This window comes from Podarcis vaucheri (genome assembly GCF_965113315.1).
Source record: "Podarcis vaucheri genome assembly, chromosome: 17".
Classification (NCBI taxonomy): Eukaryota; Metazoa; Chordata; class Lepidosauria; order Squamata; family Lacertidae; genus Podarcis; species Podarcis vaucheri.
This window is the reverse complement of record NC_138755.1, coordinates 27,463,398-27,490,432: the sequence shown is the minus strand read 5'-3', so window position 1 is coordinate 27,490,432 and position 27,035 is coordinate 27,463,398. Positions and strand designations below refer to the sequence as shown.

Here is a 27,035-nt window from a genome sequence, read left to right as displayed (position 1 = left end):
TGAGATGAGCGCCACAACCTCAGAGTCATCCGCAACTGGACCTAATGGTCAGGGGTACCTTTACCTTTAGCCGGTATGGCTACTGGTGAAATATAATAGGAGTTTTCATTCAAAACAACTGGTGGGCACCAGGGTGAGGAAGACCATTCTAAGCCAAGGGTCCACAAGTCTGGAACCAGCCATGCTCAAGGGGCAGTTATGTTCAGTTTGAGTCTTATCTTTTGATAATTTGAACACTTTTACATTTCATAGAATTGTAGACCTAGAAGGGGCCATGAGAACAAATCGAGATTTAGAAAGGCTGCATGACTTTTATCACAGAGAATTGTAGAGTTGGAGGGACACTGAGGGTCATCTAGTCCAGCCCACTGCAATGCAAGAATCTCAGCTAAAGCACACAGGACAGATAGCCATCCAGCCTCTATTTAAAAACCTCCAAGGAAGTTGAACAGTTCCACTGTCAAACAGCTCTTAATATCAGAAAGTATTTTCCTGATGTTTAGTCAGAATTTCATTTCTTGTAACTTGAAGTCATTGGTTCAAGTCCTACCCTCCAGAGCAAGAGAAAACAAGCTTGTTCCATTTCCCAGGCAACAGCCCTTGAGATACTTGAAGATGGCTGTCGTATTTCTCAGTCTCATCTTTTCCAGGCTAAACATACACAGCTCCTCCAAGCGCTCTTCGTAAGGTTTTGTTTCCAGAACCTTGATCATCTTGGTTGCCCTCTTCTGCACATGTTCCAGCTTGTCAACATCCTTAAATTGTGCTGTCCAAATTTGGACACAGTATTCCAGGTGTGGTTTGATGAAGGCAGAATGGAGTGGTACTCTTACTTCCCTTTATCTAGACAGTACAGTGGTACCTCGGGTTACATACGCTTCAGGTTACATATGCTTCAGGTTACAGACTCCGCTAACCCAGAAGTAGTGCTTCAGGTTAAGAACTTTGCTTCAGGATGAGAACAGAAATCGTGCTCCAGCGGCGCAGCAGCAGGAGGCCCCATTAGCTAAAGTGGTGCTTCAGGTTAAGAACAGTTTCAGGTTAAGTACGGACCTCCGGAACAAATTAAGTACTTAACCCGAGGTACCACTGTATACTTCTGTTGATACAGCCTAGAATAGCATTAGCTCTTTTTTTTTTTTTTTTGCTTTTTTTTCCTTCTGCATCACACATATAGGAGCTCAGGTGCTGTCTGTCATTCACCTTTCATGGGATTTCAGGACTCTACCTATAGCTCCTTGTGATTCTCCCATGGTTTGGAGTACAGCATATTTCACTTATAAAATGTAGAAACGTTTCAAAATTCACACTCCAGAACTGAACTATTTAGGTACAAAATTCACTGGGGTTTTCTTCAAAACTAAGGAAAATCTAATGCTCCGGTGAATGACATGCTTTTTTTTCTTTGTCTGATGTTTAAAATTGTTTCTAAAATGGAAAAATTTTCTTCCCCCTCCTGTTTCCGACACTATTTTGCTTCTCATGATCTATTTGCTGTCAAATGGATTCCAGGCAGCCATAAGTTAATATACTCCCGGGCTTGCCTAATGCACAGAGCCCCATATAAATTGCGAAATCTTCCCATTTGACAGCTCTCTGCTGGCTTCAGAAGGAGGGAAATTTGCTGTAAATAATTATTAACAGTGAATTACAAACTGTATCCTACAGTCCCACCATAAATATGTCAGCTTTCTCAAAACAGGGAAAGAGGCTTTTATGAGCAACGAAGCCAGCGTTCTGTGAATCACTGTCAGATCTTTCCTAGGTGGGGTGCAATTTATTATTTACCAGCTAACAGCAGTGTTTTTGAACTATGCAATGTTTGTTGTTTACATTCAGGGATGTAATTGTGTCTCTAATCCCTTTGTAGTCTGGCCTAGGTAAAAGAACTGGGGAAAAACAGCTAGCAGCAAGAAGAAGTGGGAGAAATACCCTCAGGAAATCAAAGCTAGGTAGGAACTCCTATGCATGTAAATCAGCTGCAATATTTTGCCATCATTAACTGTCAGAGAAAGGCAAGCCTTGCATAACACGAGGCTGCATACCCAGCATACATTGAATGCACAACCCCCCCTGAAGAATGCTGGGAACTGCCCTTTGTTATTGGTGCAGGAAATTGTAGCTCTGTGAGGGAACACCTGTGACCCATTCAAATGTGGTTGACTCAAACTCTCGTCAGTCCCAGCCAAGATGGTCAATGGTCAGGGACGAAAGAGAAGGTAGCATTCACAAACATCCGGAGGGCAAAAGGTTAGGCACCCCCTGGTGTACACGATTGTGCTGCAAAACATACTATTTGGATCCTGGGCTTTCAAACACTAAATAGTGGGGTAGGAGAGCTGAAAATTATGCCAATACATCTCACATCTGTTTGGTTTTTTAAAATATTTTTATTAGTTTTACAAAAAATTTTAAAACAATACAAACATATAAAAAAACATACAAACACGTATAATTTCATAACCAAATTTTCATAAACCTCGTTTCTCAGACTCCCCCATACCTCCCCTTTCTGCATCTCAATGTCCAAAGTTTTTCAGCAACTTCTAACAATTTTGTCAAGGATGTGTCTTACTAATGTTACCTTCAATCTATTCTTATCTCGCTGTAACCCTTTCGTTCTCAAAGCCTTGACATTTTAACATTCATCAAGTTTATAATAGTCCTTCAAATAGATTTTAAATTTCTTCCAATCTTCTTCCGTCGTCTCCTTCCCCTGATCACGGATTCTGCCAGTCATCATATAGTCCATCACTTTCATCTGCCATTCTTCCAGGGTGGGTAACTCTTGTGTCTTCCAATACTTTGCAATGAGAATTCTTGCTGCCGTAGTAGCATACATAAAAAAGTTTCTATCTCTCTTTAAGACCAATTGGCCGACAATGCCCAAGAGGAAGGCCTCTGGTTTCTTAGGAAAAGTGCATTTAAGTACCTTTTTCATTTCATAATACATCTCACATCTGGCAACCAATGTGCCACTTTGGTTTCAGATAGTACACAGGTAGAAGAATCTAAAAAGCCCACGACACACATTTTCAGAGCCCTCTAGCAGCTATGGTAGCTCATTTAGCAGAAGTCATGTATTTAGCATGAACTCTGGAAGGGTATACAATGGTACCTTGGTTTAAGAACAGCTTAGTTTATGAACAACTTGGATTCAGAACGCTGCAAACCCGGAAGTAGGTGTTTTGGTTTGTGAACTTTGCCTTGGAACAAGAACATGTTCCGCTCCCTGTTGAGTGTGTTCCATTTGTAAATTGAGTCCCTTACTGCTATGGGAAAGCATGCCTTGGTTTAATAATGCTTTGGTTTAAGAACGGACTTCTGGAATGGATTAAGTTCATAAACCAAGGTACCACTGTACAGCCATACCTTGGACCTCAAACGCCTAGGCTCCCGAACAAATCTGCTACTGAATGATCAAAACCCGATATACAAGCTGCAGGAGCTTCCTGCAGCCAGTGGAGGAGGAAGCCGTTTGGTGCCTGAGGCAGTGTGCCCAGGGGCAGGGCGAGCTGTCCACAGGGGTGGGATGAGCCAGCCAAAGGGGCGGGTGAGGGCGGGGCGAGCCACCTATGGAGTGGGGTGCACTGTGGGGCTTCGGGAGTCTGCCTGCCTCCTCCCACTCAGCCTCCCTACAGCTGGGGGGGAGGCAGCAGGCAGACCGTATGGGCAGCGTGGAGCCTGCACACGCCCAAGCCACCGTGTCTCTCCCAGGAGAGACGTGTGGCTCGGGCGCGCTTTAGGCCCCGCGGTGAATGCCGCCCAGCATTTCGTCACCCCCCTCAGTGGTGACACCCGGGGCGGATCACACCCACTGCACCCCCCCTTCCTCTGCCCCTGCCTGCAGCCAATCAGAAGTTGGGCTTTGGTTTTCAAATGTTTAGGAAGTCGAACGGACTGCCGGAACAGATTCTGTTCCACTTCCAAGGTACGGCTGTATCCGATTCTCACCAAACTAACGCTACTCCACTGAAAGCCACCTTTGCAGATCTATGCGCAAGCTGCTAAAAAGCATGCCAATATTAGTTTGGGATGACCTGCTTTCTATGTGGCCACCTCATGCTGATGCAATCCATCGCACAACTTAAAGGGCACACACTATGACACAACATAAATGGCCGACTCAAACATTAAAGGATCATTCAGTTTGTTACTCATAAAAAGTCGTCAGTAAAACTTTAAAATAAAAAAATTCCTTCCAGTAGCACCTTAAGACCAACTAAGTTAGTTCTTGGTATGAGCTTTCGTGTGCATGCACACTTCTTCAGATAGTGTGCATGCACACGAAAGCTCATACCAAGAACTAACTTAGTTGGTCTTTAAGGTGCTACTGGAAGGAATTTTTTTATTTTGACTATGGCAGACCAACACGGCTACCTATCTGTAAGTAAAACTTTAAAGGCCACAAACAAATGCTCTCTCTTGCCCCCTCCTCATGCTCTCCCCCCATCTCCCACCCTAACATGAAGTGCTGGCAGCTTGGTTATCCTCTTGTGTCATTCATCCCTAGCCAGCGGCAGGGCAAGCTGATTGGGCGCCTGGGACGGTGCGTGTGCCCTTCGCTCAGGGGCGGGGCCAGCTGGGGCAGGACACTCCATGGGGCCTCCAAGCCTCCTCCCACTCAGCCACCCTATAGCTGAGGGCGAGGCAGCAGGCAAACCGTTTGGGGCAGTGTGGAGCCTGCGGATGCCCAAGCCACCGCATCACTCCCAGGAGAGACGCATGGCTCGGGCACGCTGCAGGCCCCATAGTGAGTGCCACCCGGCATTTTGTCACCCCTCTCAGTGGTGACACCCGGGGCAGCCTGCCCCCACCGCACACACCCTTCCTCTGCCCCTTCTCTGGCCTACCACTATAGAGGAAATGATTATGCTGAATCAGGGGCACTGGTAACAAAGAGCAGAGGTCAGATGGCAGTCTTATTAGACGGAGAAGAAGTGGGAAACTCCAGCCCAGATCCAGGACACCCCTTTAGAGCGAGGGAAAGTGAGCATGAGAGAGATAAGTTGCGGACAGAAAGTGTCGCTGCAGTGTTTGCAAGAAGAAACAATCCTTGCTTTGTTTTGATGCTTCACATCCAATGAAGACGCTGGAATAAACTAACCAGCACAAACCAGGCAGTTTTGGTTCCACACAAAAGAACAGCACTGAGGTGGTGAGTCTAGGAAGGAGAAGGACACATGCGAACATGGTTGTACCCCACCACCCCTCATATTTCATTCAACTAGTTACTGAGGCAGCGTGGTGTATTATTATTACAGTTACTATTATCATGCGTCTAACCTTGTCTCTGGGTGACTAAATTCAATTCTTTCAGCCGCCTCACCCAAAGTGGAAAGTTTCCTTTGTGTAACGCTCACCATCAGATTAATTTAGCGGATTCCTAGGAAACAAAGACAGATTCTTGACCTTGGTACGTCCCTGCAATGTTACATTTATCAGTTGTTGACAGCTAAAGCCTCAGAATTTTGGAAATGGCTATTTTTGCCACCATCCCTTAATCATCAAAAGAATTTGTTGCCTAATTGACGGTCCTGGTGTTCCGATATCAGAGACATCCTAGGATGTTCCACATCTGACTGTAGCACTTGTAAGAAGAAAGAAAATGGCACCAGCTTTCTAAACTTCAAAGGGTAAGAGGGGAGACAGTGCTGTGACTGAAACTGTGCCAGCAGTGTACTGAAATCAACACACCTTATATCTCAAATTAAGTTAGCTTTTGTCTCTTGTCGCAAATCTGAACCTCTCAGGAGGGTAGCCACAAAGACTGTGTGAAAATAACAATCCTTTTCCAAGTAATTGGCTCCCAGCTTCTTTCTCTGCAAAAGGTCAGGTTTTACAAGGGATGCTTTCAAAAACAAAGTCTCAGGAGTCCAGTAATGGCCACTTAATATATAGCAGAGTTTACTTTTGCTGCTGATAGCTTTCCAGAGAGAAAACACTAAATAATATATCTCTGGGAATGCAGATAATAAAGGGTCTAGAGAAACCAGAAACTTTTGATGAACTTCATTGTATTTACAAAATTGTTCTGGACAATATTGTTTGCTGGTTTCCCCTCAATTTCAGACCTTACGGCATATTTCCATTGCTGGACTGTTGTCATTCTTTTACAGAAAGGATACGTCTCCTCCACAAATATGCCTGCAGTGTTCCCACAACGAACTAGATGGCTTACATAGGAGACACCTTATGATTTGCGTTTGTGTAAATATTATGGCATATATTTTGTTTTGATTGGTGTTTATAGCCCCCAAAACATTTGTGACTCCTCACCCTAAGAACAGGTTCAAACAGGCTAAAAAAAATGTGGTAAAGTCCTCTTATGAGATTGTACCACTTCAGAATGAACTGGAGAGACATCTTCCCCCCCCCGCCCCCCGGCAATCTATTAGAACTCAGGGTCACCAAGCAAAACCGGCTGATAGGGAAATCAAGAAAGACAAAAGGAAATTAGGCGCAATGCCTAAATTGACTAAATTAATTCACTGGCAAAAGAAGCAACAGCAGGTGCAGTTGAACCTCCACATCCAGAGGCAGTATACAGTGGTACCTCGGGTTACATATGCTTCAGGTTACATACGCTTCAGGTTACAGACTCCGTTAACCCAGAAATATTGCTTCAGGTTAAGAACTTTGCTTCAGGATGAGAACAGAAATCATGTTCCGGCGGCACGGCAGCAGCAGGAGGCCCCATTAGCTAAAGTGGTGCTTCAGGTTAAGAACAGTTTCAGGTTAAGAAAGGACCTCCGGAACGAATTAAGTACTTAACCCGAGGTATCACTGTAATCCTGTTGATCAGATGCTGGTGATAAACAACAGAGGCAGTGCTTTTTTCTGGTGGAATGTGCTGAAACACAGTTCCCCCCCAAACCCCGTTTTTGGTCACATCTGCTCACCTTCCAGTTTTATTTTTTATTTTTTATGAGCAGCCTTAGACCTGGCGTTGCTTGGGAATTCTAAGGAAACTCCACCATCAGTACAGTTTTGAAAGATTTGGTCTGCCGCCTTGATTCAGAATGGCATCCAGTTGAATCCAAACACAGACCCTTTCTTTCCCTTAGGAACTGGTATGCAAAATTTGCTTGCGATATCCAAAATGCATAGCGAATGGACAACTTTCCAAAAATATATATATTTAGATGTATTTCTTAGAAGCACGCCTATTCCACTTTTTCAGCAGAGTCCTCAGGGCTCCTCGCCAACAACTCTCAACAACGCAATGGGGGCATTGAAAATCTTTAACTTTTAAAACAAAACGAAAACCTGCCCAGACGGCCTGATCTAGTGAAGCCCAGAATGGAGAGTTGAGGTAATCGGGAAAGAATCAAAAGTGAATTCTATGGGGCAAAGATAGAAAAAGAGGAAAAGGTAACAGAAAGACAGTGGAGAGATTCGCTTAGAATACGTGAAAAAGAAAACACTGTGCTGACAGTGTGACAACCAATCCACCCCACCCCCAGCTAACGTAGCCATGCAACCCATTTGTATTAATTCTAATGTAAAAGTAGACCTCAGAGAGATTTGAACTGCATACCCTTGGAACAGAGAACATAACAATACTCAAAAACCCAATCTTGCATAGCCATTCATTCCAAGAAATGAGGATTCTTTTACCAGACAGCTCATGAATATCCCTTTGTCCTTTTAAATGCTACTGAAATGCTACACCAGAATAATGTCCTACTTGGTCCTTGTTGGGATGCGACAAGACTGAGCCTCTCTGTTTTACAAGTTGTGCAATACTGGATCCCCGTGTAGTGATGAAGTTCACTGAATTGCCTCGGGCATATCTCTGTCAGCGATGCCAACCTGGCAGGCTTGTTCGGAGGATAATATGAGGAAAATTCCATTTCTTTAACTGAATGTGTACTCATTCTGTTGGCCCATTTAGGAAGCAATCCTATATACACATTGAACATTGGACTTAATGGGACTTCTTGAATAGGCAAGTACAAAGTGCATTGTTACTAACTTTCATTAAAGAGCTAGCACATGGAATTTATTTTGTATTCATGAATCCAGAATGAGAGAAAGAGAATGTGATATTAAGAATGCTTTTTCACATCCTACCTAAGAGCCTTATGGGAAAGGACTTTAATAATAATAATAATAATAATAATAATAATAATAATAATAAATTTTATTTATATCCCGCCCTCCCCAGCCGAAGCCGGGCTCAGGGCGGCTAACAACAATCAAATAATCAGTCAAATGATCACAAAATCTAAAAATATTTCATTATAAAAATTAATTAAATCAAATTGATGGCAACCAATTAAGCAAAATTCTGTGCAGGTTGCCAGAGGAGGGAGTCAGGCTGCGCCCTGACCAAAGGCCTGGCGGAACAACTCTGTCTTGCAGGCCCTGCGGAAAGATGTCAGGTCCCGCAGGGCCCTAGTCTCTTGTGACAGAGCATTCCACCAGTTTGGAGCCGCAGCCGAGAAGGCCCTGGCTCTAGTTGAGGCCAGCCTAACCTCTCTGAGGCCTGGGACCTTGAGGATGTTATTGTTTGCAGACCGTAGGTTTCTCTGTGGGGCATACCAGGAGAGGCGGTCCCGTAGGTACGAGGGTCCTAGGCCGTATAGGGCTTTAAAGGTTAAAACCAGCACCTTAAACCTGATCCTGTACTCCACCGGGAGCCAGTGCAGCTGGTATAATACTGGATGAATGTGCTCTCGCAGCGAAGACCCCATAAGGAGTCTTGCCGCGGCATTCTGCACCCGCTGGAGTTTCTGGGTCAGTCTCAAGGGCAGCCCCACGTAGAGCGAGTTACAATAATCCAGTCTGGAGGTGACCGTCGCATGGATCACAGTGGCTAGGTCAGGACGAGAGAGATAAGGGGCCAACTGCTTAGCTTGGCGGAGATGAAAAAATGCCGCCTTTGTTATAGCTGTAATCTGCGCCTCCATAGAGAGGGAGGTATCGAAGATTACACCCAAACTCTTAACGGCCGGTGCTGGCACTAATTGCACCCCCGCAAGAGATGGGGGTTGCCCCCTCGATCCCATATCGTCCCGCCCCAGCCAGAGGACCTCTGTCTTCGAAGGGTTTAACTTCAACCGGCTCCCACGTAACCATCCAGCCACAGCTTCCAGACATCTGGTCAGTGTGTCTGGGGCCGAGTCAGGAGGGCCATCCATCAACAGATAGAGTTGGGTGTCATCAGCATACTGATGGCAACCCAGCCCAAAACTCCGGACAAGCTGGGCGAGGGGGCGCATAAAGATGTTAAAAAGCATCGGGGAGAGAATTGCACCCTGAGGCACTCCACACACCAAGGAGTGGCGTGATGACAATTCCCCCCCAAGCGCCACCCTCTGTCCCCGACCAGAGAGAAACGAGCGCAGCCATTGAAGGACTGTGCCCTGGATCCCCACGTCGGCAATGCGGTGGTCCAGGAGTTCGTGATCGACCATGTCAAAGGCTGCTGACAGATCTAGAAGAATCAGCAGCCCCGACCCGCCTCGATCCAGCTGCCTGCGGAGATCATCTGTTAGGGCGACCAGAGCCTTTATTCATTCCAAGTTACTCTGGTCTTCAACTTAATGTCTTTAGGCCAATTAATCAGTTGATGGTCAATTTTAAAGGTAAGGGAATTACCTTGCGGGGCAGAATTTGGTATATAATTAAATCTTACAATAATATCATGGTTTTCATACTGTATCTTCAAATGCTGGATTAGATTAATTTAATGATGTAATTTAGAGCCAGAGTATTTTGATATGCCTTGAAATGTATGTTATAGTTTAGAAGAAGGAAAGATCACAAAAACTTGGAAAACAAAGGATATTGAATTCCATCTGAAGAATATGGAATACATGTGAAGGGGAAACTGAATCCATATGTTTTACCATAGTCTCAGTAATTACACACACAAACATACACAATTTTAATTCCAGATCTGTTCACTCCCAGTCTCTGAAATTATTGTGCTCTGATATGTCTGCCTGTCTTCCTATCCATCTATCGATTCATCCATCCATCCATCTATTGCAGAGCATAATTTCAAAGATGGGGAATGAGGTTTAACAAGATATAAACAGCCAACTGTAGCCAAAACAATAGCTCCCTCAGAAGAAGGCGTCAGAGCCAAGAATAACAAAAGTCCAAACATTCGATCAATACTTACTAGGGTCATATTTGTCATGCTTATTGGGAAAACAAGACGGACACAATCAAACTCTGATTTTCATTGGTAAAATATTAGACTTACTTCCCCCGAATGCCAAAGACAGGCAGGTGTCAGAAGGGAAGAAAGAGGAGGCAAGGGGAGCAGGAGGATGATCCAAGGGAAGGGGGCAGTGATTTGTGGGGTTCTGTGCCACCCATGAGGCAGCGGAAGAGGAACAGGTCAGGTCATCAGAGACAGGAGAAGAGGAGGCAGAGGAAGAGTTTTAGGAAGGCTCAGAGAGGGAAGAGACAGTCCCAGAGAAAGTTGGGCCTTTAGAATCTCCTGCATCGCCTTCGCCACTATCTCCATGGATGGATGAAAAATGGGTAACCAACTTTCCTTTATTTGTGATTGTTCAAATCATTATCTCTACTTGTATCTATTAACTTCAAGGTCCATGTGTGTGTGGGGATAAGCCTGGTTTTGTGATGTAATGAACAGGTAGGTGGATACACCTGCAATTCAGAGGAACATAACCTTCTTAATGCCAACCACAAGTGGAAACAAAACGACTTCTGCTTCAAGAGATATTAGCCTTTAATTGTGAAAAGTCTCTCATTCCAAAGACGTATCTCTAGGGTTACAAAATCTAAAACAGCATAGCAGAAAATATAATTCGTAGGTCACGACTCCCATCGATCTACCACACTATTCCAGCCTCCTGGCATTGCCTCAGATGGAAAGGCAATAGAGCAAGGACAGAAAAATCTGTGCCCACTTCTCCCTGAACTCCGACTGCCATCAGCTCCAGTCAACATGGCCATTGGTTAGTCAGGGATGACGGAAGTTGTAACACAATGGCATTTGTTAAGCTACAGATCCCCTCATCCCTGCAAGAGAGGAATGTTTTAATCAGAACTAATTAATGCCAAAGTATTTTTCCCCCACAAAATACTTACAAATGAAGAAAGCTATAAATGGATGTTCTGTAGAACCAGAGGGTGGAATTAGGTGTAGCCCAAAGTAGGGTATATGTGTGGGAAATGAGGTCTGCTTGAGCAATATTATTAATATTTATTTTCATTATTTATTAAATTTGTATACCGCCCTGTCCTTGCAGGTCTCAGGGCTGTTACAACATAAAATCACAAAATAAAAACATAAAATACATAATAAAAACAAAAAAAACCAATAATCTCTTTCCCCATAGGGCTTTCCCTCCCTCTCTTCTCATTGTGTACCCCATCAACCTGCGCTGGAAATTCCCCCAAAGCTCCAGAGCAGATTTAGGGGTTGTGGCAGCACTTAAAGTAGAGGGAGATAATCTTGTTCCATGAATACATAAACTCATTCGAACCCTGCTCAGAGCCAACCTAAGTTAATCCCCTGGATAGAAAATATCAAACTTCTCCAAAATATTTAATCTATGGAAAAGACTCTGGCCTGATTCAGACATAACACCTCTCTATCTCTCTACCTAGGTTTTAAGTTGCAAGCATCTCCTGTTAACCCCGGATAAAATTAACCTGGGTAATTCTGAATGTAGTAATTAAATTACAGTCTCAAACTGAACAGGATGTTGTCATGAATGCACCAGGCTCAGCACATTAGCCGCAGTTGCACACAACACCAAAACCTGATGAAAATGTTTTGCAACAGTCATATGTGATGCTGAATGAGGATAAAGGAGAAGATGCAAGAGGGCAGAGGCAGTCCATGCAGGATCCTGAAATACACTGTCTATCCCTTAACCATGGCTCATTGTACATCCAAACTCTGGAAGAAATTTAGTGCTGCTGATCAAACGTCACAAAATGGCTTTTGATCCAGTAGAGGGGCCTGCTAATGGAAGAGGAAGGGAGGCAATATCCTTTCCCCCCCCTTTCCCCTGCAGCCCCCCTGCACCACCTTTCATGCTGTACTGGAGGGTCTCCCAAATCTCTGGAACAGATTTTCAGAGGACTGCAACAGTCAAAGGGAACTCCTTCCCCTCCTTTTACATTAGTGGATGCCTCCAATCGATCAAAAGTTCATCAGGACAGGCAGTGTGTGGGGAAGCAATATTAGATTTCATGCAGTAAATCTCCATAAAGGTAAAGGGACCCCTGACCATTAGGTCCAGTCACGGAAACTCTGGGGTTGCGGCGCTCATCTCGCTTTACTGGCCAAGGGAGCCGGCGTACAGCTTCCGGGTCATGTGGCCAGCATGACTAAGCTGCTTCTGGCAAACCAGAGCGGCACACGGAAATGCTGTTTACCTTCCCGCAGGAGTAGTACCTATTTACCTACTTGCACTTTGATTTGCTTTCGAACTGCTAGGTTGGCAGGAGCTGGGACCAAGCAACAGGAGCTCACCCTGTCACGGGGATTCGAACCGCCAACCTTCTGATCAGCAAGCCCTAGGCTCTGTGGTTTAGACCACAGTGCCACCTGCATCCGTATATGTATATATATTCTTGACATTTACAAACAACCTACATTGTTGGTGATATAATAAAGCTACTGGGCTACTGAGCCTCTTTCTCTTGATCAGTTGGCTTAGAAAGCCTATTCTAAAAGGCACTGATAAATCAGACTCCCAAAGCAATTTTACTGCATGTAGAAGCACAATGTCCTAATAAAATATCAACATAGTTTAGGGGTAGATCTTGGTTTGTATGAAGGTGCAGCTACTTCATTAACAAAACATCAGCAGGTCATACAATATACAACTGCTTATTAAAATCCATACAACAGCCAGCCTACAACTGTGCAGACTGAAAGAGGCTCTCGTTGCTGTGACAGAAGGCTGGCATGATGTTAATTAAGTGGATGTAATTAACTTGCATTTTTAATATATATAAAAAAGTAAGTAGCAGCAGCGGCTGGAGAGTTTTAGCAGCATGGGTAGGTAAGTTTAACCCTTTCCCCCTTTTGTGAAGTTGATGAAAATAGCTCTCTCCACCCCCTGCCCCCCCCAAAAGCTGCTATTTGCACATGGAGGGAAGTTTTCCTTCCAATGCAAAAGGAAGCATCAGGAATTGGGGCAATTATCACTGGGATCATAGCAGAGGAGAAAAGACTACAATACCCATCACCTTCAACATCCATGCTGTTCTGCATGTTCTCACCCAGCGTCTTTACAGGTTTTTTATAAAAAATTAAAAATGGCAGAGCAATTGCATTCACGCAATTAACTTCACACCTAGCCTGGCCCTTACTGATAGGATTTCAGAGAGCCAAACTTCCGGGAGGCCTGGGTGAAGGAGATGAAAGTGAAGTTCTCGCAGTGGTCAAGCTTGACCTTTTTGGCCAGCTTTGGGATGACCCCCCTCAGTGACCGCAAGCCCATCCTCTGCTCCTCATACCAGACGCTGCCCATGCCAATAGTCTCCTTCCGAGCAGTCAGGTAGAAAGGGGACTTGCCTTCCATTTGCGAAGGAGGCCGGTGGGTGTACATGTACTTGTAAAGGAGGCAGTAAGGACAAACCTTGTGCCCTTTGGAGTGGTCGTGGTATATCTGGCCGTAGCACACTCTGTTTGAGCCCAGCCTTTTCTCCCGTTTCACATTGTCTGTCCTGGCAAAAAAGGGCCGGTTCTGTGAATCTTTCAGCAGCTCAATGTCCCCGTACATTAAATCAGCATGTTCCTGAAGTGTCCTCATGTTGAGGTACTGGCTGTTGTATTTTACCACAGTGGACAGCAAGGCTACTGGGCTCCCGTCTCCCAAGCACCCAATCCTCCACATCTCTTCTTCATCTGAAAGGGAAAAATAGATGATGTTGCGAGAGCGGGCACCAGACATCCCAGCCTTGCTGAGCACCCTCAGCTTCTCCTTGAGCTTCTTGGTGGAAGAACCAAAGCTTCCGCTTGTGATGGAGAAACCAATCCCAGCATTCTTCAGGATCCGGTCTAACCCTCGGCGGATAGCATGAAGAGAGGTGGCCAGGAAATCAGAGCCGTCAGTTTTCTTCACGGTGACATAGAAATCTTCAAGGAGCTCGTTCAGCTTCACCGCTGGGATCTGGCTTGCAAGGAATGGGAGCGTTTGCATTAACTCTCACAGAACCATTTCCCCTGCCCACCTTCACCACCTTTTTTTTTGTTTCTTTCTTTGTTTAACAAGAGCTGGGTCTGAAAAATTGAACTGAGCTAATGTATTAGCATTCAGACAGTGGTGTAGCATGGGTTGCCAGTGCCCGGGGCAAAGCAAATATCCTTGGCACTGCTCGCCGATAGGCTGGAATGAAGGGGCAATAGTTTAGTGACCTATCCAAGTGGCAGCCGCAGAGCTCTGCAAGTGTCAAGCACAGCAGAAAGCAGGACGGGGGATTAGTTTGGAGCAGGTATCTTTCTAAAGCCTTGGCAGAGGACAATCTAGCAACCAACTGCTCCTCTGTCTACCCATGCAGACATGGGAGATTTTCTGTGTGATGGAGAGGGTGCACAACTATTATTGTTATTATTACTACTCCTTTTTTCCTTTTTCATTTGAAATTTTGTGCCCCTAAGAATTTTGCACCCAGGGCAACTGCCCTTGTGACTCCGCTTATGCTACACTACTGCACTCAGAGCCAAACCAATCTTTTGCAGAGAATGGACCTTGCAGATCCAAGGACTACTTGTGGTGGCAGCAGTCTGGATCTGCTGCCCGAGGCAATGGCTTCATCCTGCCTTATGGGTGGGCCAGCCATGCTACATTGTCTGGCAGAGGCTCTCCATGAGTCCTTTCCCCCAGTCTTGCCAGGAGATGCTGGGGATTGAACTAGGACCCTTCTACCACTTACTTACTTCATGGTTCCAAGGACCATGGCAAATTCCTTATTCACAGAGCTGGCTCAAGACATTTTGCTGCCTAAGGAGGAGCAGAAAGAGCACTCCCCACATCTCATCAAGGTGCATAGTACCCAAGGCCAGCCAAGTTATTTTACAAGGCAGGAAATTCCAGAATTGCCTCTCCCACTTCCCCAGCAGTAAAAACATAATAATGATATGTTAGATAACTATCCGCTTGCTGTCTTTTCGTGGCACCCCAAATTCATAGCTGGAGGTGGCTCCATCTAATGGAAAGGATATCTAAAGATAGTTTCTCTGTGCAGGAGGGACTTTGTCCCAGATTTTATCTTGCAAACTGCCCTGAGATCTTTTGATGAAGGGTGATATATACCGTATTTTTCGCTCTATAAGACTCACCAGACCACAAGACGCACCTAGTTTTTGGAGGAGGAAAACAAGAAAAAAATATTCTGAATCTCAGAAGCCAGAACAGCAAGAGGGATCGCTGCGCAGTGAAAGTGGCAATCCCTCTTGCTCTTCTGGCTTCTGGGATAGCTGCGCAGCTTGCATTTGCTCCATAAGATGCACACACATTTCCCCTTACTTTTTAGGAGGGAAAAAGTGAGTCTTATAGAGCAAAAAATACAGTAAATCAGCATCATCAGCATCATCATCGGGCTGATCCTGCTTATTCCCTAACTCATGTCTAACAATCATCAAATTACCATGCTGTAGCAGAATACAACGCTACCTGAACCAAGGAAAGGAAGTTGGATGGAACTGAAATGCCCCAGTCAGAATTGCCTTAGGGTGACTCATTCCCAGTCTCTGACCAGTCACCAAATCTGGGGGCAGGAAGGAATTTTCACCCAGATCAGACTACTGCCGACCTTCCATACAGCCCCTTCCCTGCACTACCTATGGCACATGGCTTCCAGATATGTATCATCTTTAACTGTTTGTTCTGCAAATGCATTGCAGCAGCAGCATCTCAGTTTGTGGCGCACTGAGGGCCAAACTTGCCCCAAGGTTCAATGCACCTATGCATTTAACATGCTTGTTTGTAAAGGGCAAAGGGCGGGTGACTGTCCAGAATAGGAAATTTAACCCCCTCCCCTTCCCCAACCCCTGGGGTAAATAACTCTTCTAAAGCTAGAATTTGCTTTGAGGGAAATTATCTGTTTACATCTACAGCGCAAATGCGAGCGTCCATGAGGATTTGTCCTCAGTGGCTCAGCAGGGGAAGAAAGGGTTAAACTCTCCCTCCATGCCTGCTATGATATTACCAACCTCTCCCCAGCTGATGCTATTGGCATTTCTGTTTTTTAAAGAAGCTCTGCACATTGACAGGAAAAAAAACATATATTGAACAATGTGTCTAATTTGGCCCTGAGATCTATAGCCTGGATTTTTCCAGCTATTAAATAAACAGCTGTCCAGCTCTTCCATTTTCCCTGTTGCACCTGAGTAGCAGAAACTTCCCATCCTGCCTTGCCACTCAGATCTACTTACAGCCTCTATAAAGCTCATAATTAAAAGGAAAGCTTTAAGCTGGTTATAATGAGATGCTGGCATAAACAGGAGGAAGGCATGAATAACATTGCCTTTGATGCTGAAAGCCATGAAAGTTGCAAGGAGCCCTTTTCTTTGTGTTGTCTCATCACAAGATTAATTTCGGCTATCTTATTTCACATCTGTACCTCAGGCTTTATTAAGCTACACGGAGACTTCTCGGCCTGTAACCAGAAATTTTGCAAAAAACGTGGGGTGGTGGCTAATGATAGATCAGGAGCGAGGAGAATCAATGCCGTGCAGCCCTGAACACAGGTAGCCTAATATATTAAAGTGATTTACTATCAATGGAATAAGCCATACATTTATCAGCAGGAGCAGATTGACATATTACTTAGTAATTGGGTAGAAATGGGACCTGCATGTTTCCTCCAGAACCTCTATCAGTAAAACTGGCAGAGACTTCATGGTGTTGACCCCACACACTGAACGTTCTCCGAATACTAGCAGAATGGTGTTTTCTCAGTGGTTCTTGGGCCTACTTTTAGCCAGGCCTTGGTGCCACAGCCTGCCCTCTGCCTCCTCACTTGCCTGTCATCCCCCCTAGCTATGCCATCGCCAAGGGGTGCCAACTCCTGGGGGCCAAGTCCATTTTGGGGATTGGTTCTGCCCCACAATGTCCCAAAAGCGTGGAGGTGAAGCACAGAGCCTAGCACGGCACAGCTCCAGTGATCATCTACTTCTTCTGCTGCTGCTCCTGCGGACAGGAAGGTGGGTTGAAGCAGCTTCCTGCCAGTGACAGCATCGGGAAGAGGACAAGGAGGGGCCGCCAGCCATTGAAGCTGTATGGCCACTGCATTCAGCTTCTCCCTCCGGCTCCTCCTGTCATCACGTGTACATCACATCAGAACGCTGCACATATCTGACATCACACGTGCAATGTTGGCCCCTCCAATCACCCTCACAAGCTGGCACCTCTGGCCATCGCCTATTGGTTAGACAGCTGCCAGCACCACCAACTCCTTGCATGCTGAGTAAAGGTTCCTGGGAGATTCTCACTCAGTTCAGAAACTACCTGTGTCAGATAGTAGGATATTCCACAGCTTAAGCACCACCGCTGAGATAGGAAGGGCTGCCATCTTTCAAAAAGTGAAAATCCAATAAATTCTGGACGTATGGCAATCCTAGCAGCCTCACATTCCCACTGCTGTACTTCAGAAGCTAGAACAACAAACAACTGGGCTTCAAATGCCAAAAAGAAACAAACACAGGGAAGTTCATACAGAAGGAGGTTGTCCTTGAGATATCCTGGTCTCAGGCCATATGGGCAGTAAACATTGAGAACAGGTCTTTAAATTGGGCCTGGGAACAAAGTGGAAGCCTACAGAACCCTTCCTCAGCTGGTGCCCTCCAGCTGTTTTAGACTACAACTCCCATAAGACCTTAGCATTGGTCATGCTGGCTGAGGCTGATGGGAGTTGTAGTCCAAAATACCTGGCCGGCACCAGATTGGGGCAGGTTTCACCAGGTGAATAAGGCTTCTGCCTTGCAGATCTAATCTAGTTACAGTACACCATCAGAACCAAGGCCACTCACCTTTGTAATGTCCATGTAATCTTTCAGGCCTTTTGTCACACACCAGTATCGCCACACATTCAGAGCATACAGAGTTGCTTTTGTTGTATTTGGGCTCACCGCACTGATGCAAAAGTACTTCAAGTCATCATCAAAATTGAAGATGGGGAATTTATTGAGCTTTGTTGAATAGGCTGAAAAACAAAGAGGAAGGGAAATGCAAAGTAAATTTGTCTTGCTTCTGTAATAATATGTCTGCTGAGAGCTGTTGTGCCAAGAACGTAAGGCATATTAAGAAAATGAAGATGCAATCCAGCTCCTACTGAAGTCTTTAAAACAAAATAAAAACAACTCCTATTGCTTTTAAAGGGGCAGGATTGCAGCCCCATGAGCCAACACATGGAAATCTCACTTCAGCCATTAAACACACATTTATTATTGAAGCTTTCGGCTCAGGGAAGTATTTTCAGCACAGCTCATATTGAGATTGTCTCAGTGGTCTCGGTGATGAAAAATATTAAGCACTATAAATTTTGTAGGTGAAAAAATACGCATGACCTTTTTGCATTGAGAAAAGATCTAAGGAAGACCCTTCCTTACTGCTGCCAGGAGGGGGAGAACTCTATTAAGATAAGGAATGTGTAGGCTATTTATGCTCAGCATTATAACCAATTTTGTTTCTGCATCCCTATCTATAGTTTTTTCACATTCTGCTAGAAAATCTATATGGTAATGTAATGCACTCAGAGATCATGCACTTCAAATGCTCTGGCACGGGAAGTGACTGGCCAAGCTGCCCTGAAGTCACAGAGGAGAACCATGGGCTCAGTGGCATAGCGTGGGGGGTGCAGGGGGGGCCGGCCGCACTGAGCGCAACATCTGGGGGTTAGGGTTAGGGGGCGCAAATCCACGGGTTAGGGGGCGCAAATCCACGGGTTAGGGGGCGCAAATTACTTGCCTTGCCCCGGGTGCTGACAACCCACGCTACGCCACTGCATGGGCTTCTGGCTCTCCCTGGCAGAGCTGCTCAGATCTGGAAAAAGAAAACTTGAGTTGGGGCGTGTGTGTGCACACTCCAGATGACCTGTTTACTGAGCATTCATCTTGATTTGCTTGCACATGCAGAGCTTAGACTATGTCCAGTCATATTAATTCTGATATTTGTGTTGCAATTATGAAACGATGAGCATTCCTCCTAATTTGTTCGCAATGCATTTATTTGTCTTCTTGCTAATCATTTGCCTGCCCCATCGCTTTCCAAACTGCAAAAAAAGTCTGGTGCATTTTGTTGTTGCTTGCTTGCTTGAGCAGCAGAGCACTTTAATTCACTTAAATTGCACAAACCAAAATTTCAGACCCTCCAAGTGTCCCTATTTTCCAGGGATAGTACAGGATTTGCAGAAGCCATCCTGATTTCTTATTTGATCCTGGAACGTCCTGCTTTCCCTTAGGATGTCCCTACTTTCATTGGATGAATGTTGGAGTAACTATATAACCTTTAGAAGACATCTGAAGTTTTTTTTTTAATGTTTCATGTTTTATTGTGTTTTTATATGTGTTGGAAGCCACCCAGAGTGACTGGGGCAACCAAGATTGGGGGAGCTGGGCCCCCCGATTCAAAATGTGGCTCCGGTGCTTCAGCTCTAACTTGTGGTAAGTTAGACAGAGTTGCAAATAAGAGGATAGGGACCCCTCTTCCCCCCCTCCCCATAATTTGAGTACTGGCATACATACAGTCTTCTGTTTTCACATTCAGCTGAGTGGACAATTAAGCATACTTAAGACCAGTGCTATTTTTTTCTTTAAAAAATGTTTAGGGGTACTCTCATTTTCTTACTCATATTGAAATACTGCCTCTCAATGAGGCCAAACTTAGATTCACAAAAAGTTTAGGGGTGTGCGTATCCTTGCGTCCCCCCAGAAAAAAAGCACTGCCTAAGACTCACTACCACAGATCCTTGGACACTGGACTGCAGCTACCATGAGAAAGCCAGAATAGCAAATGTGCAGTGATGTTGCAATGTGTATATATGCTGAAAGATAACTCATGAATTGGGAAAGGGCTCTTAATAACTCTTTTGAAAGAGCAGTATCTTTTTATCGCTGCACTGCAATTTTATTGCATACGCTATACTTTCAAATACAGTGGTACCTCGGGTACTTAATTCATTCTTAATTAAGTACTTAATTCGTTCTGGAGGTCTTTTCTCAACCTGAAACTGTTCTTAACCTGAAGCACCACTTTAGCTAATGGGGCCTCCTCCTGCTGCTGCACCGCTGGAGCACGATTTCTGTTCTCATCCTGAAGCAAAGTACTTAACCCGAGGTACTATTTCTGGGTTAGCGGAGTCTGTAACCTGAAGTGTGTGTAACCTGAAGCGTATGTAACTCAAGGTACCACTGTATGCTTTATACTGATGTGAGTTAGTGGGGGCCCAGGGCACCATAATCTCCCGACCCAACAAGTGTCAGAATTTAATTAAGGCTTGGGGTGCTAAATTGTGTGCCTGACACTTCTAATCCCTGGGTCTACAAGAGTCACAAGCTAATTAAGCCAGGCTAGTCTCCTGTGTTGTGGCAAATAGCTTCGTTACATATCCAGAGCATTTCTGCGTCATTTTCCTTATTGCGAAAAATTTGATTCTTTGGGGAAACAGATTCGTTCCACAAGTGCTACCAATCGATTGTAAACACACAAACTTAGAATCGTAGAATTGTAGAGTTGAAAGGGGCCACAAGAATCATCTATTCCATGGATAGGCAAACTAAGGCCCAGGGGCTGGATCCGGCCCAATTGCCTTCTGAATCCGGCCTGCGGACGGTCCGGGAATCAGCGTGTTTTTACATGAGTAGAATGTGTTCTTTTATTTAAAATGCATCTCTGGGTTATTTGTGGGGCCTGCCTGGTGTTTTTACATGAGTAGAGTATGTGCTTTTATTTAAAATGCATCTCTGGGTTATTTGTGGGGCATAGGAATTCATTCATATTTCCCTCCAAAATATAGTCTGGCCCCCCACAAGGTCTGAGGGACAGTGGACCAGCCCCCTGCTGAAAAAGTTTGCTGACCCCTGTTCTAGTCCAACCTCCTGCAACAAAAGTATCTTAACACGTGGCCCCCCCCCATCCAATTCTAAACCATATCAAACCCTGTTTAGTTTTGAATAAGTGCTAGCAGTTTTATTCCTGGTATGTGATTGAATCCCACCCAAAAATAGCTACAGTTTGGAGGTGCCCTTAAAGTCTTCCTCTGTTTACCAGTCCCAGTAATAAATAAATAAATAAAACTGCATCACAGCAAGCGTAAGAATTTATCACAGGTTAAAACGCTTTCCCCCCGAGTAGCTAAAGCACTGGCAGTGATTTGCATGGGGTCCAGATCTACAGTGGTTCATGGTACATGAAAAAAAGAGAAAGAGCGCTGTACTCAACAACAGGAACATACCGTAACTCAATTAAGAGCATAATAGAATTAGTGGTTGTTCATAAGGTTATATCAGGCCAAATACAGAAACTGACTTAATTAAAAAAATGAAATTCTGATCTGATTTCATGTGAAAATGCTGTAGAAACTTGCATTTGTTTTCTGTTTTCAAAGTATTCCTCCCAGTGTGCTGCAAAGCAGCTCCTAATAATGTTACTATCTGTAATTATAATATTAATATGCGCAATAATAATACAAACAGGGGAGAAAGAGACGGGGTGAGAAAACCATTAGTTCTTCTTTATTAAAACCCCACACGCCTTTCCAGGGAAAGCAGCCAAGTTTCATTTGTTCTTGGCAAGAATTATAAAGCAAAACAAGGGTTCCTTTCCAACTGCAGTGAGAATTTTGCTCTGGTCTGCATCACGAGAGTCACTCCCTTGATCATATCTGAAGAGGCAGCGTGCCAGAGCTTGAGCTACTTTGAGGTGAGTTAAAATGAAGTCATTTGAAGACAGGGAGGCTCTGAAACTTCCATAACAGCAGGAGAGGAAGTGGGTTAGTTTTAAAGACTGGAGTGTCATCATAGTTTATGGCTGATGTGTGTACCATCTCTATACCACTTAAGAACACTGAGTACACTTTCAGTGGCTGCTCTGTACTCAGATTATCAGATTTTTATTCCACCTTTCCCATAAAGAGCTTAGAGTAGCACATAAGGCCTCTATGTCTTTTACCTTCAGAAAAAAAACAGTCCTTGTGAGCCTGAGAGAAAATCATGGGGTCGCTATTACCCAATAGGTTTTGCAGATGATGGGGGACTTGAACTTAGTTCTCCCTGGGGTCGGTCTAACACTAACCACAACACCACACTGGTTTTCACGTGAGGCATTTCATGCTCTTACAGCAAGGGTGGAGAATCCATGGCTCTCCAGATGTTCTTGGACTCCAATTCCTATCAGTCCAATCCAAAGGTCAGGGATGATGGGAGATGTAGTGCAGCAATATCTGGAGTTTGCATTTCTTAGTGCAGAAAGTTCTGATCTGATGTGTAGAGGTCACATGGCAGTGCCCATCACATAGCTGTTTCATCACATACTAATGAACTTTGCAGAAATTCCACCCTGCCCATATCACCAACATGCTAATCTGGTTGTGTGAGTGGCTTTTCTTTTTGAAAACAAAAACAAAACATTCGTTTTGATGTGTTTAGGTTTAGGATCATGGTGCTGAGAGCTTCTTTCTGAAAGCAATCCACTGAGATGGTCAATTAATTCTGTTTACAGATAGGTAGCCGTGTTGGTCTGCCATAGTCAAAATAAATAAAAAATAAAAAAATTCCTTCCAGTAGCACCTTAAAGACCAACTAAGTTAGTTCTTGGTATGAGCTTTCGTGTGCATGCACACTTCTTCAGATACACTGAAACTAGGTAGCCGTGTTGGTCTGCCATAGTCAAAATAAAAAAAATCCTTCCAGTTTCAGTGTATCTGAAGAAGTGTGCATGCACACGAAAGCTCATACCAAGAACTAACTTAGTTGGTCTTTAAGGTGCTACTGGAAGGAATTTCTTAAAATTAATTCTGTGTTAGCTACACATGCCATTAGCCGCAGTATTCTATCTGTGCCTAGGTAGGGTGGCATGCTAACTTAATGAACTGTTTTCTGCAAAGCCTGCTGCTTTCTTTAATCACAGGGAAAGAATTTGCCCGTGGTTTTGAAGCAGGCTGTAGACACAACACAGGCAAAGGGAAAGACTCCTGTTGGAGCCTCTATATGATTTGTCTTTTTGCCTGTCTGCCTTGCCTTAGGCCTGCAGACTTGGATCTGTGATGTTATTGCATTTGCAGCCCTTCTTTCTTCCAGAGAACTCAAGAGTGGTGTTTTGTCCTCCCAGCCCAAAACATAGGCTGAGAGAGATGGACTATCCCTGGTTATCCAGTAAGGGTCATAGATGACCATGGATTTGAACCTGGGTTTTCCACATGCAAAACTAGGCCTGTACAACCTGTAAACCTATTGTCACAATGGCCTGGGAGTCTGGGTAGCCAAAGGTCCTTAGCAGCTTTCTATTGTGCTTCTGCTGCGCTTTAAAGTTAGGAAGCCATTAGCCTCGGAGGAGAGTTGTTGCTGTTACTGATTTGATGGCATCCTTGTCCCTACGCTGTTTAGCCTCAGGACTAGGGAAGGAAGTCAGGAATAGCTGGTGTTAGCTGGCCTTTACCTCCAGTGGGACACTTAGCAGACTTAAGCAGGCAACATGACAGAGGCGTATACTGTTACGCACTGTGTGGAGAAAGTGGAGAGGGTGTTTCTCTCCCTCTCTCATAATAATAATAATAATAATAACTCGAGGACCAACTGAGGGGTGAGAGAGTTTCTGCTGATCATAAGACAATGCTTTTTCCACCTGCCTTGCCCCACCCTCAAGCCTTGGGAGTCTATGCAAGCCCAAATTATAGGGAAGAAGAGTGCAATACAAATTAGATAAAGAGCAGAGCCTTATGAGCATTACTGGCACACCAGAGCATTATTCTACTCACACATATTTTAAAATGATAAAATGCCACTCAACAGTTGTCAACACTGTACATCCAATGAAATTAACCTTTCGAAAAGTCATTTATGAAACTTTTTAATACAATCATGGGCAGTAAACAATGACATTAAATGTTTTCCCCCACTAAAACACCAGAATTGGCCATTGTAAAATACAAGCTCTCACTTTTAAAAAAAATCAAATTAAAACACAACTACATTTTTCTTTTGAGAATCATATAATTGCCTGCATAAATGAGTAATCTACTTTTTTAAAAAAACAAAACAAAACCTTTCCTGTGTATAGAGCTCTTCCCTGTTTTCCTACTAAATTGCACACAATTTGCATCAGGATTTTAAGGGGTCACGGATATTTCTCAACCAATACAAGTTGAGGGAAGGGAGCTCGTTTGAATCCCCAGAGTGCCCCAAATTTCCTTCACCATGCAGATGTCTCTGTTTGCTATCAGATTTAACAGCAGGTGCCTTTTCTTTTGCAACAAATTTAGCATTTAGAGAGCTGAGCGTCACATGGAACACTGTGGATTGGGAGCACAAAACATCACATTTGAAGTAGCTATACGTGTCTTTTTTTTCACCATACGCATTGGGTGCACGCTGGAGCACTGGAGCGCTGGAGCTGAATTGCCACTTCCGACCTTCAACGTGCCATGGTGAATCTTCAAAATGTGGCAAATGATGGCATTCACATATGAATTTGACAGCCCCAGATAAATGTTGGCATTGTTTGAAACCAGCTGTTCCCTAGCTGCAACACACAGAACTAACCACAACACTGATCAGGGTTGAGTCTCCATGCCACATCCAATTCTACTCTGCTGTCTAGGTGGCCACTGAGAGTCATGTGGAATCTCAGAAGTTGCTTTGTGGTCTTGATACATTGCATTATGGCTGGGGTTGAATAGTTCATTGTAGCAGTCAGATTTCAGTAGCATCCCTATGGTAAGCTGTAACATGCATTTCAGGTCTCAGGGCATACATATACCCAGCAAGAGGGCTCCAGCATCCTCTCAGAGCCTTGACACCTTCTTCCCAAAGCCCGGAAAGTTTCTGCCTGGCTTAGGGAGGGAAGCATGATGCTCATGCTCATGACATCAAGATGTTGGAATGTGTCTCCTCCCCACCCTGCAATCTGGTGTCTCTGGCCCCAACTGTTCTTCTAAAGAAAAATTCACTGCAGACCACTGATGTTTTAAGGTTTATCTTAGGCTCTTTCCACCTTCCAGATTGCAAAAGGAGGTGAAAATAAACCCAGGAACAACTGGAAGCAAATTCACTTTTGCAGATTTGTGACCTGCTGAACTGAATGCCAGTCAGCTTCAGAATTTCTCTAGCACATAGGAAGCTACCTTAGACAAAAGTCAAACTGTTTGGCCACCTGGCTCATTCTTACCGTATTTTTCACTCTATAGGACGCACTTTCCCCCCTCCAAAAATTAAGGGGAAATATGTGTGCGTCCTATGGCGTGAATGCAGGCTCCTTGGCTTCAGCAATAGCAATGTGAAACCTCCAAAGCGCAGAGGGAGAGCTCTCCTCGCGCTCCGGAGGCTTCACGTTGCTTTCGCTGAAGCCCCCGGAGCACAGCGGGAACTCCTGCTGTGCTCTGGGGGCTTCAGGCAGCTATCTGCAAGTCTTCAGAGTGCAGCAGGAGTTCCCGCTGCACTCCGAAGGCTTGCAGATAGCTGCCTGAAGCCTGGAGAGTGAGAGGGGTAGATGCACACCGATCCCTCTTGCTCTCCAGGCTTCGCTTCACTGGAGAGGCACTGCACAGTTTTCCCTCTCTGTGCAGCGCCCCTTCAGTGAAGCAGGAGGAGAAATGGAAGGGGCTCCATTTCTCCTGCCGCTTTGCTGAAGGGGTCTGAGCAGGGGGGGGTATTTTTTTCCCTGTTCTCCCCCTCCTATGGTCCGGTGCGTCCTATAGAGCGAAAAATACAGTATATAAAGGAAGGGCCATAGCTCAGAGGTAGAGCATCTGCTTTGCATTGAAAAGGTCCCAGGTTCAATCCTTGGCAACTGCAAGCAGGGACAGGAGACACCCTGGCCTTAAACCCTGGCAAGCTGCTGCCAGTCAGTGTAGACAATACTGAGCTAGAAGGAACCACTGGTCTGACTCCGTACTGGGCTGATTGCCTTGCTCTGTGGGCTGCTCTACAGAACCAGGACAAGTTGTGCAGCTCCCTGCCCAAATCAATCATCAGATAAGACAGAGTAAAGTCAAAGAAACAATTCATTATTTCAGAACTGAAATATCTATTTTAAAAGTCTTCCCTAACCTGGTGCGGGACGCGGGTGGCACTGTGGGTTAAACCACAGAGCCTAGAGCTTGCCGATCAGAAGGTCAGCGGTTCAAATCCCCGCAACAGGGTGAGCTCCCGTTGCTCAGTCCCTGCTCCTGCCAACCTAGCAGTTTGAAAGCACGTCAAAGTGCAAGTAGATAAGTAGGTACTGCTCCGGTGGGAAGGTAAACGGCATTTCCGTGCGCTGCTCTGGTTGGCCAGAAGCGGCTTAGTCATGCTGGCCACATGAACTGGAAGCTGTACGCCGGCTCCCTCGGCCAGTAAAGCGAGATGAGCGCCGCAACCCCAGAGTCAGTGACGACTGGACCTAATGGTCAGGGGTCTCTTTCCCCTTTTTCAACCTGGTGCACCCCAGTCATTGGAGTCCCAAGTTCTGTCAACCCCAGCTTGCATTGCCAATTATCTGGGGTAGCAGGGAGCTGTAATCTAGGACACTCGGGGGGCACTTCCCTTCTTCTCAAGGTTCAAGTCCTCTTGAGATCCCTTTTATTTTATTTGAAGGGATAGACCAGTGGGCTTACACCACCAAGTCACCATGCAAGTATGCAGGTCTTCAGGACAGGGTACAACAATTGCTGTTTCTGCATCTCACAGAAGGTGCCGTTGTGTTACTTCTGCAAGGTTTTTTTTGCACCACATTTTTTTGCGCTGGTGCAGCAATGTGCGTTGCGGTCTCTGCTGCACCATAGTTCAGTTTGCACAGTAATGTTGCACAAAACAGTTGAGCAGCACAGAACTGGCCATTCTGACGATCAGAGTCAACCACCTCGCCTCTTATAATCAGATTGCAATTAGCATG

General features: G+C 45.0%; 1 protein-coding gene and 1 long non-coding RNA gene across 6 annotated transcripts in view; both read right to left on the bottom strand.

Annotated features, from left to right (window-relative positions):
• Positions 1-27,035, bottom strand: part of LOC309522205 — a 218,734-nt gene that overhangs the window by 91,715 nt on the left and 99,984 nt on the right. The gene's annotated exons all lie outside the window — the stretch shown is intronic.
• Positions 1-27,035, bottom strand: part of KIAA1958 — a 71,271-nt gene that overhangs the window by 1,204 nt on the left and 43,032 nt on the right. For 2 of the 5 annotated variants that reach the window (XM_082204788.1, XM_082204784.1), the window contains 2 exons: positions 17,981-18,153; positions 10,697-14,120 (listed from right to left, as the gene is read on the bottom strand). In XM_082204788.1, coding sequence (XP_082060914.1) covers positions 13,314-14,120; positions 17,981-18,153 — 980 coding nt within the window. In that variant the 3' untranslated portion in view covers positions 10,697-13,313. Of the gene's footprint in view, positions 1-4,871; positions 5,387-10,696; positions 14,125-17,980; positions 18,154-27,035 lie in introns of those variants that run through there. The other 3 variants (XM_082204787.1, XM_082204785.1, XM_082204786.1) reach the window with 3 other exon arrangements.